General features: G+C 41.5%; 1 protein-coding gene across 5 annotated transcripts in view; it reads left to right on the top strand.

The window, feature by feature from the left end:
* spred1 (sprouty related EVH1 domain containing 1) overlaps positions 1-15494 on the top strand; it is a 37350-nt gene that overhangs the window by 11013 nt on the left and 10843 nt on the right. For all 5 annotated transcript variants that reach the window (XR_013206717.1, XR_013206720.1, XR_013206719.1 and 2 more), the window contains exons 2-3: positions 8855-9023; positions 10291-10459. Coding sequence is in view for 1 of the 5 variants with exons in the window: in XM_077240147.1 (XP_077096262.1) it covers positions 8855-9023; positions 10291-10459 (338 nt within the window). In the remaining 4 variants the exon portion in view is untranslated. The remainder of the gene's footprint in view (positions 1-8854; positions 9024-10290; positions 10460-15494) is intronic.

The raw sequence follows: 15494 nt of genomic DNA, 5'->3' as shown, positions 1-15494 counted from the left end.
CTCCTGATGCCAGTGAAGAAAGTAAACATAGGATCAACTGATAGGTTGATGTATGAATCATTTTCTCAGATGCGTTAATTTACTGAAAGCTACTAGGAAAGCTAGGTAGTCTAACTAAGTTTATTAAATGCATTCACAATATATACACATTCATTATTGATCTTATTCCTAACACAGGGCCGTAGACAGGGCTTTATAATCAAAGAGGTCCTAAATTTAAGGTTGTCAGGGGGTTCAAATTTTTTTATTTCTCTGATGTGTGCATTTCAAGACATTTGAAGGCCAAAAAAGGATAAGAAATAGCTTTAAAACCATGTCAGTGGCAATAGATTTTTTGTCAATACCTGCTCTCTCCTCATCTCCATCACTCTTTCTTTTTCTCTGTCTCCTCATTTTGCCCTGGTCTCTTCCCCTCCTAAAAATGAACTTTTTTAATTTACTGAAGGCTACAAATTGTATTATATTAATTCTCAACATGTACACATTCATTATTAATCTTGTGCCTAACATGATGCAAACGGCTTTAATGTTTCTTGTCACCTCACAATGACAGTAAACTAATTATTACATTAGGCCTACATGAATCACGTTAGATAAGCCTATTTTCAGTATATTAGTTTGCCTGATTATTTTTGTCATTCATTTAACATTTATGACATAAAAAAACTGTCAAATATGAAATGTTTTGTTCAGCTACTTACATCTTATCTCGCACTTGACGGCCATAAACTGAAGCGTCAGTCACTCTGGTAAAATTCGCGCTCAGCAGCTTCTGTGAACATATAGCCCGCCTATTTGATTGGTCATCTTTGATTGGTCATCTCAAATATTCTGACATTGACGAGCAGTGACAGACCAAGGAGGCTAATATGAACACACACACACACACACACACTGTCCTCTTTTTCTGACGTGCACTCTGCTCGCGTGCCGCTGCGGTTTGAAGATTATCGCGCTGAATCTGATTATAACAAGACTGAAGCGAACACGAATTTGTGAAGCTTACACTTAATCACACATTTTTAGGTGGGCGAGGCAGAAGTTTAGGGGAATTTGATTACACTATTTTAGATAGCCCGTCGGGCAGGCCGGTTATGCATTTTGTTAGCCCGACTTGAAAACACAATAGCCCCGGGACGTCGGGCTAGCGATTTTGCGAGCCCTGATGCGTCTTTCGGAAGAACATTGTAGCCGGAACTACTTCTCTCTGTGTACGTCTATGACGAGTCACGCAGGTACTGGGCTACTCCTCAGCGGCAGCGATCCGAACCAGTGTGAAATAGTCCCAATGTAAACACTTATTATAGGTGTACCATAGTGGTTCAGGATAAGACAAAAACACGGATTGATGGAATCATGATGAACTCGCTCATTATATAAATTTTGAACAGGAAAAAGTTAAGGACTTTTATTTAATGCTCATTGCTCCAAACTTTTCAAAATATGACGCGACCCCCCACAGAGCTCGCTGAGGCCCCCTTGTGGGCCGCGACCCCCCTGTTGGGAACCACTGTGCTAGATTATTCATTAAATATAATGAATAATTGTGTGTCTGATTGGTCCAGCCGCTACAGAGGCAAAACCACACACAGCATTTACTCAATGAGAAACTCAGGAGACTCACTCACTGGGAGAGTCGAGTGGTAAACCAGTGGACGGACGGAGGGTTGCAGGGGTTTGAGAAGAGGTGAACGACGCTTTAAAGTTGCAGAAAACACTGATCCAAACATCCAGCGAGACAGAGCGCTGAAGGATAAACACTTCACAAATAAACTAACACTAATAAGCTACTTGCAAGTGATTAACACAACAGCACCACGAGGATGAGAAGCGGCGCTCTCCCAGCGGATGTGAAGTGAGCAGGAAAACCAGCTGAGTGTCTATAACTGTGTTCCTCTTACTGACACTAAGAACATGGTGTGGTTTTGTGAATTCAGCCGGTGTGTCTGGTTAGTCAGTAACTGATTCATGAACCATAACAATAACACACTTTAGTTTTCTTTCAGTAAATCATCACATTAAAGCTCTCAGAGACTTTTTTGCTATGGATTTGTGTGTGTATTTGTATTGATGAACTAAACAAAAGAGTAAAGTCTCACTTTATATCAGGTGGCCTATGGATTTACTGTTGTATAACTGCATGTTATTCTGGAAAATTCCCTTATTTACTGCTAATGAGTATGGCGTTTGGTTTGGTGTAGGAGTAAAGATAGGGTTAGGCTTATAAGGGGTTGGGGTAAAGTTAAGTGTTACTACTAATGTTTATTAAATGCAAGTACTTCAAACTCTATTACAATGCACTGACATGTTGTATGAAAAAGAGATGCACCGATTGCAATTTTCTTGGCCAATACTTATTTTTGCTGATTCAGATTTTCTTTCTAAGAACTATAATTGACAGCATATTACAAAAATCTACTTTTCTTCAACATAAAATTTTATTTTTGTAAAAAAAAACAAGTAAAAAGTCAGTTATAAAAAAAGAACAAATAAAAAAATCTCAAACAAAAGCACAAATAAATGCAATAGAATAAAGAGAGCTATGAAATAAGTTTTTCAGGAGGGTCTAACAGTAGGTTATTATTCAGGAAAGAAAAACTTCAGAAATTAAAGTAATTAAATGTAAAATAACACAGGATGGTCTTCATTGTAAAAATTAAATGCAGATTAACGCTTACAAAAGATATTCAGCCAAGAGTAGAGTGATTTTATTTGTCTTTTGTTCTTTGATGAACATGACAGACAGCAGGATATTAGGCTGTGTCACTTTAAGAGTTTATGCACAGATCCAGTACTGTTACACAACTCACGTTATCTTTCTCAACTATAATTAGGTCCCAAAACTGACTGTGTATAACTGAATTAATTTACTGAACATAATTTAGGATGTATTTGATCTTTTAAGCGCAGAAAGCCACTGGATTTGGTACTTGCGACTCACAAGCTGTTTGAGACTGAAGCTGCTTTTCCACAATATCTGACATTCGCATATGATATATAGCAGTTTTTCACTTTACAATATAGCAGTTACTGAGTTCTCTGTACTGTAAATTCATGTGCCCTAGTAATCTTTAAAGGTGCAAAGCGCAAGTGTCTGAGTTTTGCAGAACTATGCCCCCCTCTGGCAACAAGCGAAACTGCAACCAGAGTGTGTTTTCTTTGTCTTACGTGGATTTTGCGTTGGGATTTTGAACGGACTACAAGCCGGTCTCTTTGAATCCATCTTCTACTTTTGTCGCGCGAGTTGTCTTCGCTGATACGGAGAATTGCGGCGAATACACAAACCTGCCAGACATAGCCAGGTGAACACGTCACGCCTAGTCTCAAATATCCTGACCATAATCCCTCTTATTTATTTTACTGTACAGGATTATAGAGGCAATCACAGTGATCAGAGAAGGGCTCATTCAGCCCATCAGGCAATTGTTTATGCATGTATGGGTTAGAAAATGGGTATTTTTAACATGAACTGTTGCGCAATGCACCTTTAAGCAGTTTCACTCAGATATACGTCTCAATAGGGAAGAAAAGACTAATGTAACTAGGGCTGCAGCTATCGATTCTTTTTGTAATCGATTAATCTAGCACTTAATCGATCGATTAATCGAGTAATCGGAATTGTTTTGTGTGTGTGTGTTTTATTAACAGAATAGTTATATTAAACTTGTGTCTATTTCAGTTAAAGCTGTTATAAGTTATATAGTATGCAAGTTATAAAGCTATCTCATATGTGAATTTTCCTTTAAGATGTTATAATATAACCACTCTAAGCATCTAAGCATATTTGTGTATTCTGGTAGTTTAACGCTGAAGAAGAGCTGTAACGTGACTTGTTGTTGAACAGGCAGTAAAAGCTGACGCACTTTTGTTCCATGCGTTTTAACTGAAAAATGAGTACTCCGCATCTTTATTAAAAACCAACAGGCTGGGGACTTTATTTTTTGTTGTTGTCTGTAACTATTTGGCAGACGTGAAATACAAACAAGGTCTCGCAAAGACTGCAATACAATATTTGTTCCTCCATCACGTCCCGGTGTGTACAGTGAATGCATGCTGAAATTATTGTTGCGTGGCTATATAATAGTTTATGTGTTATGTGTGAAGTATGTGATGCATTGCTGCAATCGGTCTGACTGGCGTGTGTGTGTGTGTGTGTGAGAAGGGGTTCCTTTTTTAGGCTATACTCTCTTGCAATTGAACGTGATAGTTACGTTTACTACTTAAAAATGTCATGAAAGCTAAAAATCATATCTAGTCAAACCGCATCACGACATCGCTACAAATACAGTATGGGATTAAAATCAGCGAACATCAATAGGCTTAGACTACGTTACCTTGTTTCAGTGAGTTAAGTGAATTAAGTGTGTAATGATCCCACACTTTTGACAATTTCTGCCGTTTATTTACATATTTATTCTCCGCCATCGCGCCAACTAAATTCAAAATATATGCTTCCTGAACAGGTCCGTGTGAATAAACGGTCCGTGTGAAACAATCAAATCCCTCCGCCGCGCGTATAGTGCCCGTCACGGGAATTTAACGAGGCTTCGACGCAGAGTTTTTGCCTCGAGAAATTTTTGTAATCGAGTAACTCGAGGAATCGTTTCAGCCCTAAATGTAACTTCTGTTTCATGCCACCTTTAAGGCCACCTAATAGAAAGTGTGAACTATCATTTTGGGTTTTTCTGTTCGAAACTACACGTTTCCCTCCTTCGTGCTGTTATTTCCTACACAGCCAACAAAATCTGTACTAAATGAAGCTTTTTCACAAACCGCATCCTTCAGGTGTTTGCTATACCTGAAGGTAATTTCTATACCTGAATACTACTGTTAGACTTTAACTTACTCTAAAACAGTGGTTTTCAAACGCTTGGTCATGGGTCGCCAGTGATTTAAATGTAAAAAAAAAAAAAAATTCCGTTTTCTAATAATATTAATAATAATAGCTTTGATTAGAAGTACACTAAAAAAAACGTTCAAATTCATGCAAAATAAATAATCCACGTCACCTGACCAAAATTAAGACGAAACATTTACATTTAGGCCACGTCCACATGAAGCCGGTGCGTTCCCTATCCGATCTTTTTTTTTCCTCGTTCTAAAAAAAAATTCCGTAAACACGGCGTCGTCTCAAGAAATATCTGCGTACACACGAAACCACTGAAACCGACTGAAAACGGTGTAGTATAGGCTACATGCCAGACCAATACGAGACGATGTAATTCGACTTGCGCATAAACCTTGCGCGCTGTATACAATAATATACAGTAATATTAGGCACAGTAGCTTCTTTTCTTTTCTTTTTTACCAAGAACTTTCTTGAACAATATGAAAAACTATAAATGGTACAAAATAGGGATGAGTCACGATAGTCGATTAGTTAGCAGACGCATAAAGCTTGCCACAAAGAACCGGCAAATAGCCTAATCATTATGAATGTGCCAAATATAGCAAGGAGAAATTTTAATTGTTTATTAATTAACTAGTGTTTTGTGTGACGATGCTGACTCGCCACCTTTGCAGTATTGTGAAGGTGCCTATAGAGAGAAATGCACACTTCATATGGATTATTAGAGTTGTCTGTTTCTTTTCGTTTTGAAATGTTTTGTTTAAAAGTAGACATTTTTAGATATTTCTGAGTTTATGTTCATTTATGAGACAAGCTCCAGTTCTCGTGCGATGCAAGTTATATCGCGTCGGCGCCTCCATGTCCTGATTATAGGCTATTGTCTGCTATATTTCCAGGCAATTTGTTAATGAAACATTGATTTAAATTAAGATACAATTTATACAAAACGAAATTCACTTTAAAGGAAGGCTTTATACAAAACAAAACTTAATGAAGTGGTCAAATGATGTGTCTCGATATTGCGCATCTTACTCACGCTGTTCACTTTTCATATATAGGGCCTAATCAACATATATGAAATGGAAAAAATACCATTAAAACATAAATATGAAACTAACTTTTCTTTAATGTCTACAACATATAGGCCTACAGTACAGAGAAATGTAATGTCGGAGCGAACGCCGTGTCACTGGTGAGCATGAGGGGCAGAGGTGCGTTTTTTGAATAATAATCAAATAATTCCCAGCGATCGTCGAATATTATGTTTGCTTGACATGCCCATCTCTACAAAATACGAAAAGTCTTAATCAGACAAAATACAAGCATCATAGCATAAGAACGAAATATAAATAAATAAAATAAAAATACATTAAAGTAGGCCTAAATAATAAATAAATAATAAATAAATAAATAAATAAATAAATAAATAAATAAAAGAGGCTCAGTAGCTTCTGAAGCATGAACTCAAGCAAGTAGTCGCAGTTGTTGTTGATGTTAGGCTACTGATTTAGCGTGTCTGACTAGACGACACGTGGGGTGATGACATCATTGTTTCACAAAATATACGGATTGGCCGTACAAACGAAATCGCAAGGGCGTCGTTTTCAGATTTATCCACTTTGGGACCTGGTTTAAAAAAATAGCGGTTTCACTCTCCCAAAACGCCGGATCCGTGTGGACGAAACGCCAATACGATAAAAAAAAATTATACGTATACAGCGAAACGCGTCTTCGTGTGGACAGGCCCTAAGTCATTTAGCGGCGATTTTATCCAAAGCGACTTACATCTGAGGACTAAAGCAAGCGAGTCATCGTGAAGAGGGAAGAACGACGCAAGAAGTGCTCAAAATACAAACTTCAGGCATTGCTCAGAGTAGCAAAAGCCAGACAAGGGAACATATAAAAGGGAAGGAAAGATTTAAAAGAGAAGAATTTTTATTTTTATTTTTATTTTAAGTTAAGTGCTCACGGAAGAGATGCGTTTTCAGTTGTCTTTTGAATGCTGTCAGGGATTCTGCATTACGGACGAGGGTGGGGAGATCATTCCACCGTGAAACAACGAAACAAACTGAATGCTTCTCCTGACATGTGTGTTGCCCTCTCGTCCTGCGAACCGGCTTGGGACCAGATTATGCAGAATAAGCAGGCCCACCCTTCTCATAAATATATATATACACAAAACACGCACTCATTCGCTCCATCGGCAGCAACACACAAACACTCGTCGTTCCTTCCGAAACACACTCTCGTTCGCTCCATTGGCAGCAACACACACATTTCAGATCAATATATTTGTTTTCCTTAAAATTGTAAGTAACGCTAACTTTATTCTCATTTAAAAAGATGTTTGCTTTTAAACTGTGTGTGATTTTGGTTGGGTGACAGTTGTAGGTTAAGTTTGACAAGAGTTTACAGTTTGACAAAAGCACAATTTTGTGTTTTAAAATAATACAATAGTCTACCTAATATAAAAATCACACTGCTCTGTTTAAATAGCAGTAGTAAGCTACGATTCGTACCATTCAGCGTAAGCACCGCTCAACTGTGATGTTTCCATGTACATTTTTGCGCATGTGAAAATTATGATTTTTTTCCTGTCCATATTGCAACGTGAGTGAAGTTCGTTTGCAGTGTGTATTTTTTCCGCACCCATGTTAACAGGTTCGAGCTTTCACACTGCACGCGCATGCGGTCCGTCAATGCGCTCCTGGTGCTGTGCGTATACAGCAGTGCAGAGATCGTTCCGAGTCTATTTTTGCTGTGCTGCACGCGGTGAATTAAAGTGACAGCTCATGGTTCGTGGTCAAAACACAGATTGACATGAAAATATAATAATCTCACCATAAATGCATTTAATTAGATAAAATGTAATAATCTAAATGTATTTTTGGACTTGCAGACTTGGAGGAGTTCCGTTTTCGCACGCACGTGCACACACGCACGACTTGTTTTAATACATTTATGTTGTTAGTAAATAACAATAAGTTTTGTTATAAGTTTTGTTTTTCACTGTAGAAATCTCAAATGTCATGATTTGCCAATGCAAGAGAGGCCGGCACCTTTCTTTTCCCACTTCAAGCACTGTACAAAGCCTATAAAAAAGAATAGTTTACCATCAAATACATCGCGATTCGCGAATGTTGAAACATTTTGATTCTAATGAGAGAGTTACGTGAGCATAATGCCCCTTACTTTTACTTTCGCTTTAAATTATTTCGTTTTGGCTTGTTTATAGTTATTATTTTTTAAATTCTTGTTCTGTTCTGAATATTACATTTAAAGAGTTTGTTGTGGAATATGTTTTGTGTATTTTTTAAGCATGCAGCATGTGCACGTGCATCATCAAAAGTGGTTAAAAAAAGTGCTGAGCTGATTCTTTTCTGCGCACAAGCCTATGGGTCGCGTCAAAAAAAGGGTCCCTCTTGAAAAAGTTTGAAAACCACTGCTCTAAAATACTGAAGATCTTCATCTCTGCTTGTAATTTGTGTATTTTCTTATTTTATTACTGACTGCTCACTTGTTGTTAATAATGTTTGAACTTTATCAGTAAGGGTAGGCTAGTAGTTTTTGATGTGGTATCGAAGAAGTGAGCTTTGAGTAATAAACGAAAAGCAAAGCCACCCAATATATATAAAAAAATTTTTTTATTTTTTTTTGCTGATTTGAAAACATTATCCGATCCGTGGCTCAAAAAACATAAATGATCCGAACCTTGAATTTTGTGATCCGTTGCACCATTTGAGCTCCTTTCACGACTCTCTTGTTGTTGTTTTTTGTGAGGTTCACATAAATATCAACGGGTTATTATAGTGTGTCATTAATTTCCACTGAAGCTGTAATGTCAGATTCTCAGCCAAACAAGTCGGCTAATGTATTTCAGTCTGGTCTCAAGTGTCATTACCAGCGCAGAACGGTCAGTGATTGTAGATGTGCTGGAAGTGACGTGTCTATGAAGTGAAGTGTCTGACGTGTGTGCGTGTGTGTGTTGTGCTCTTGTGTCGGCAGTGAGAGTTTCGCGCGTGTGAGAGCGGTGGTCATGACTCGAGATGACTCTAGTGGCGGATGGCTTCCTCGGGGCGCCGGTGGCCTCAGCCTCGTCTCCGTCCTCAAGATCAGCCGGACCGAGGCCGAAGACCAGTTCCTCATCCACGGGGAGCGGCTCAAAGACAAATCGGTAACAGTGACATCATCGCACTCACAGAAAGTGTTTGTTTGGCGCTGCTGATGTCATCAGTGAACAGCCAGACGCGCTGCTTGTTTTCACTGCCACCAAACTGCAATAGCAAACATTTTAAATGCAGTTATGTCAAGCAGTCAGGGTGACAAAAGCCCCTGGACAGATTGAGGGATATTGAAACTAAAAAAACTGGAAGTCATTAAGTTATTGAGCATCTCAGTAGTTTCTGCAGAAGCAGAAGAACGCTCAAGTTTGACCATCTGAAGGTCAGCCGGTTCCTTGTTCGATGTCACTCAGAAATGCTGCACCATTTCCTTTTCATGCCAACTGCAACTTGACAGTACTATGTCGTTTTTATTTTCATGTTTTCTGTTCATTTTAGTAAAACTAAAAAATTATCTTTGAAATATTTATATTATATTTAATTCTTTTAGTACATCAAGTTAAACTAAATAAAAATTAAAAATGTTTCCGTGGCAAAAAGATCTAATCTTTTCTTTTCTCTCCTTTAATGTTTATTTAATTTCCAATGTTTTTTATAGTTTTAGTTCAGTGTTATTTAATATCACTTTTACTAATATTTTGAAGGTTTTAAAAAATATATATTTTCTGTTTTAATTTTTACATTTTAGTTTAAGTTTTAGTAATTTTGTTGGGGTATTGACTTATTTGTTTTGTTTATATTGTTTTATTTAAGTATTATTTTTTTGTACATCAAACTAAATGAGAAATGCTGCCTAGTATGGAAGCTTGTTTCCGCCACTAAATAATAATAAAAAAGGTAATTGTGTCTTTTAATCTTACAATTCTGACTTTTTTTTCCTTAAAATTGCATGTTTATTTCTCAAAATTCTGACTTTATAATAAGTAATTGGGAGATATAAAGTCAGAATTATGAAATAAAGTCTGAGAAAAAAAAGCCTTTTTTTCCTTAGAATTGGACTTTATAACACAATTGTGACTTTATATCATGCAATTCTGAGAAATAAAGTCAGAATTGTGAGATGTAACCTCGCAATTGTGAGATAAAAAGTCGCAATTATCTTTTTAAAAAGTTTTACTCTGTGGCGGAAACAAGCTTCCATAGCCTTGGTCTTGTTTTTAAAAAATATTTTACTTCGAATTACATTTATTTGAAATAGGGATTTTTCATGGTTTTAGTATCAGTTGTAGTTGTTCAGTGTGTGAGTGTGCCTCTGCGAGCTGCTGTCTGTGCAGACGTGGGTTTGATCCGTGTGTAATGAGCACTTCATCTGGTCCTCAGGTGCTGCTGGACTGCTGCATCCGGAGGGATCTGGTGTATAATAAAGTCAATCCCATCTTCCACCACTGGAGGATCGGCAACATGAAGTTTGGACTGACCTTCCAGAGCCCAGCGGACGCCAGGGCCTTCGACCGAGGCATACGGCGGGCGATGGAGGACATTAAACAAGGTGAGCGTTTAGTGTCGTCACTGTGTGCTCTAAAAGCACTCTCATTACTTACAGATCACCTCGTAAAAACATGAACGGAAATGTTACACAACAATGTAAAATGTGTGCGATATAGTATCTCATTTTTGAAATGTGTTTTCACCATGGACTGTAAAAAAAATATGGGCGTAGTGTCTGTGATGTCACCTGTAGTGTTTCTGAAGAGCATTTTTAAAGCCCAAATAGGGCGGAGTCGGCCGTCGCCATCTTGGCAGCGTCACTCCCGGATAAACGAAAATGGGCAAAGAGGCGGATTAGCAGAGGTGACGTGACACTAACAGTCTGCAGACAAATGGCTAGAAATTATCTATATACACCAAAAACACTTTTGTACCAGGCTGTAAACATGTTTTTTCCTGCTGTAAAGTTGTGCATGGGGGTTTCTGGGATTGACTCTCTTCTGCAGCCAGTCTCTAGTGGCCGGTCGATGAACTGCAGTTTAAGTCATTTCCGTGTTGGATTCAAGAGAGAGACCAGAAGGTTGCCTCTTGATTTTCATTCATGATATTCACACTTTAATCAGAAAGACATTCGCGGATATATTCATTAAACATGTCACTTTAGCCATTTGTTTTTCTCCTGAGTCAACATTTGAACTGATTTGATGACTTGACTGAAATTCAATTTTGCAACATTTCCACTCTTCAGAGATGACAAATTTGCTTTGAAACAGTCTGCATGAAGTGCTGTAAAGATAGCTGGGTCTTGACTCCTGCTTTACAGCTGTGTGAATGTAGAGTATATTATATATTGTAACACATTGGATTTGCTATTGCTTATAAAGCCTGTTTTATGCTTCTGCGTCGAATCGACGGCGTACCTCCGCAGACCCCTCTGCGTCGCCGCGAACCCCTCTCCGAACCCTCCGCCGTAGCTCGATGTGCACCTCCAAAAAATTGTAACTACTCGTCGAGGCGACGCAGACCGCAAGGGCTGTGATTGGTCAGATGCACCGCGATGCAACGCAACCTGACGCAGAACCATAAAACGGCCATGATGCCTTAAGGAGTGACGGCGTAGCTACGCCGTGGAGTTAACGCAGAAGCATAATGAGGCCTTTAGATGTTAAAAGTATGTTTTGTTTTTTTTAAAATATGCCACACACTTTTGCGGTGTGTGTGCAAAAGCGTCACGGCTTTAGAGGCTCTGAACCGCTATGTTTAAGTTCAGGTTATTTTTGTTGCATATGACGTCAGCGCCACTGTCCTCGCGCTCGTTCCTGCGGGTTACCAGTGTGTGTTGTGTAACGCAGGTCTTAAGTGTTCCTCCCGCATGTGTAACGCAGGTCTTCAGTGTTCCTCCCGCATGTGTAACGCAGGTCTTAAGTGTTCCTCTCGCATGTGTAACGCAGGTCTTCAGTGTTCCTCTCGCATGTGTAACGCAGGTCTTCAGTGTTCCTCTCGCTTGTGTAACGCAGGTCTTCAGTGTTCCTCCCGCTTGTGTAACGCAGGTCTTCAGTGTTCCTCCCGCTTGTGTAATGCAGGTCTTCAGTGTTCCTCTTTCATGTGTAACGCAGGTCTTCAGTATTCCTCCCGCTTGTGTAATGCAGGTCTTCAGTGTTCCTCCCGCTTGTGTAATGCAGGTCTTCAGTGTTCCTCTCGCTTGTGTAATGCAGGTCTTCAGTGTTCCTCTTTCATGTGTAACGCAGGTCTTCAGTATTCCTCCCGCTTGTGTAATGCAGGTCTTCAGTGTTCCTCCCGTATGTGTAACGCAGGTCTTCAGTGTTCCTCCCGCTTGTGTAACGCAGGTCTTCAGTGTTCCTCCCGCTTGTGTAATGCAGGTCTTCAGTGTTCCTCTTTCATGTGTAACGCAGGTCTTCAGTATTCCTCCCGCTTGTGTAATGCAGGTCTTCAGTGTTCCTCCCGCTTGTGTAACGCAGGTCTTCAGTGTTCCTCCCGCTTGTGTAATGCAGGTCTTCAGTGTTCCTCTTTCATGTGTAACGCAGGTCTTCAGTATTCCTCCCGCTTGTGTAATGCAGGTCTTCAGTGTTCCTCCCGTATGTGTAACGCAAGTCTTCAGTGTTCCTCTCGCATGTGTAACGCAGGTCTTCAGTGTTCCTCCCGCATGTGTAACGCAGGTCTTCAGTGTTCCTCCCGCATGTGTAACGCAGGTCTTCAGTGTTCCTCCCGCATGTGTAATGCAGGTCTTCAGTGTTCCTCTCGCTTGTGTAACGCAGGTCTTCAGTGTTCCTCTCGCTTGTGTAACGCAGGTCTTCAGTGTTCCTCCCGCATGTGTAACGCAGGTCTTCAGTGTTCCTCCCGCATGTGTAATGCAGGTCTTCAGTGTTCCTCCCGCATAGTTCAGTGTTCCTCTCGCATGTGTAACGCAGGTCTTCAGTGTTCCTCCCGCTTGTGTAACGCAGGTCTTCAGTGTTCCTCCCGCTTGTGTAAAGCAGGTCTTCAGTGTTCCTCTCGCTTGTGTAACGCAGGTCTTCAGTGTTCCTCCCGCATGTGTAATGGAGGTCTTCAGTGTTCCTCCCGCTTGTGTAACGCAGGTTTTCAGTGTTCCTCTCGCTTGTGTAACGCAGGTCTTCAGTGTTCCTCCCGCTTGTGTAACGCAGGTCTTCAGTGTTCCTCCCGCTTGTGTAAAGCAGGTTTTCAGTGTTCCTCTCGCTTGTGTAACGCAGGTCTTCAGTGTTCCTCCCGCATGTGTAATGGAGGTCTTCAGTGTTCCTCCCGCTTGTGTAACGCAGGTCTTCAGTGTTCCTCCCGCTTGTGTAAAGCAGGTCTTCAGTGTTCCTCCCGCTCGTGTAAAGCAGGTCTTCAGTATTCCTCTCGCTTGTGTAATGCAGGTCTTCTGTGTTCCCCTCGCATGTGTAACGCAGGTCTTCAGTGTTCCTCTCGCATGTGTAACGCAGGTTTTCAATGTTCCTACCGTTTGTGTAACGCAGGTCTTCAGTGTTCCTACCGCTTGTGTAACGCAGGTCTTCGGTGTTCCTCTCGCATGTGTAACGCAGGTCTTCGGTGTTCCTCTCGCATGTGTAACGTAGGTCTTCGGTGTTCCTCTCGCCTGTGTAACGCAGGTCTTCATTGTTCCTCTAGCATGTCTAACGCAGGTCTTCAGTGTTCCTCTCGCATGTCTAACGCAGCTCTTCAGTGTTCCTCTCGCATGTGTAACGCAGGTCTTCAGTGTTCCTGCCGCTTGTGTAACGCAGGTCTTCAGTGTTCCTCTCGCATGTGTAATGCAGGTCTTCAGTGTTCCTCCCGCTTGTGTAACGCAGGTCTTCGGTGTTCCTCTGGCATGTGTAACGCAGGTCTTCAGTGTTCCTCCCGTATGTGTAACGCAGGTCTTCAGTGTTCCTCTTGCATGTGTAACGCAGGTCTTCAGTGTTCGTCCCGCTTGTGTAACGCAGGTCTTCAGTGTTCCTCTCGCATGTGTAATGCAGGTCTTCAGTGTTCCTCTCGCATGTGTAATGCAGGTCTTCAGTGTTCCTCCCGCTTGTGTAACGCAGGTCTTCAGTGTTCCTCTCGCATGTGTAACGCAGGTCTTCAGTGTTCCTCTCGCTTGTGTAATGCAAGTCTTCAGTGTTCCTCTCGCATGTGTAACGCAGGTCTTCAGTGTTCCTCTCGCATGTGTAACGAAGGTTTTCAGTGTTCCTACCGCTTGTGTAACGCAGGTCTTCAGTGTTCCTCTCGCATGTGTAATGCAGGTCTTCAGTGTTCCTCTCGCATGTGTAATGCAGGTCTTCAGTGTTCCTCCCGCATGTGTAACGCAGGTCTTCAGTGTTCCTCCCGCATGTGTAATGCAGGTCTTCAGTGTTCCTCCCGCATGTGTAATGCAGGTCTTCAGTGTTCCTCTCGCTTGTGTAACGCAGGTCTTCAGTGTTCCTCTCGCTTGTGTAACGCAGGTCTTCAGTGTTCCTCCCGCATGTGTAATGCAGGTCTTCAGTGTTCCTCCCGCATAGTTCAGTGTTCCTCTCGCATGTGTAACGCAGGTCTTCAGTGTTCCTCCCGCTTGTGTAACGCAGGTCTTCAGTGTTCCTCCCGCTTGTGTAAAGCAGGTCTTCAGTGTTCCTCTCGCTTGTGTAACGCAGGTCTTCAGTGTTCCTCCCGCATGTGTAATGGAGGTCTTCAGTGTTCCTCCCGCTTGTGTAACGCAGGTTTTCAGTGTTCCTCTCGCTTGTGTAACGCAGGTCTTCAGTGTTCCTCCCGCTTGTGTAACGCAGGTCTTCAGTGTTCCTCCCGCTTGTGTAAAGCAGGTTTTCAGTGTTCCTCTCGCTTGTGTAACGCAGGTCTTCAGTGTTCCTCCCGCATGTGTAATGGAGGTCTTCAGTGTTCCTCCCGCTTGTGTAACGCAGGTCTTCAGTGTTCCTCCCGCTTGTGTAAAGCAGGTCTTCAGTGTTCCTCCCGCTCGTGTAAAGCAGGTCTTCAGTATTCCTCTCGCTTGTGTAATGCAGGTCTTCTGTGTTCCCCTCGCATGTGTAACGCAGGTCTTCAGTGTTCCTCTCGCATGTGTAACGCAGGTTTTCAATGTTCCTACCGTTTGTGTAACGCAGGTCTTCAGTGTTCCTACCGCTTGTGTAACGCAGGTCTTCGGTGTTCCTCTCGCATGTGTAACGCAGGTCTTCGGTGTTCCTCTCGCATGTGTAACGTAGGTCTTCGGTGTTCCTCTCGCCTGTGTAACGCAGGTCTTCATTGTTCCTCTAGCATGTCTAACGCAGGTCTTCAGTGTTCCTCTCGCATGTCTAACGCAGCTCTTCAGTGTTCCTCTCGCATGTGTAACGCAGGTCTTCAGTGTTCCTGCCGCTTGTGTAACGCAGGTCTTCAGTGTTCCTCTCGCATGTGTAATGCAGGTCTTCAGTGTTCCTCCCGCTTGTGTAACGCAGGTCTTCGGTGTTCCTCTGGCATGTGTAACGCAGGTCTTCAGTGTTCCTCCCGTATGTGTAACGCAGGTCTTCAGTGTTCCTCTTGCATGTGTACCGCAGGTCTTCAGTGTTCGTCCCGCTTGTGTAACGCAGGTCTTCAGTGTTCCTCTCGCATGTGTAATGCAGGTCTTC

This window comes from Siphateles boraxobius, unplaced genomic scaffold, assembly GCF_051911475.1.
Source record: "Siphateles boraxobius isolate OS27281-9 unplaced genomic scaffold, OSU_SipBor_1 22, whole genome shotgun sequence".
NCBI lineage: Eukaryota > Metazoa > Chordata > Actinopteri > Cypriniformes > Leuciscidae > Siphateles > Siphateles boraxobius.
This window is presented reverse-complemented; position numbering and strand designations above follow the sequence as displayed.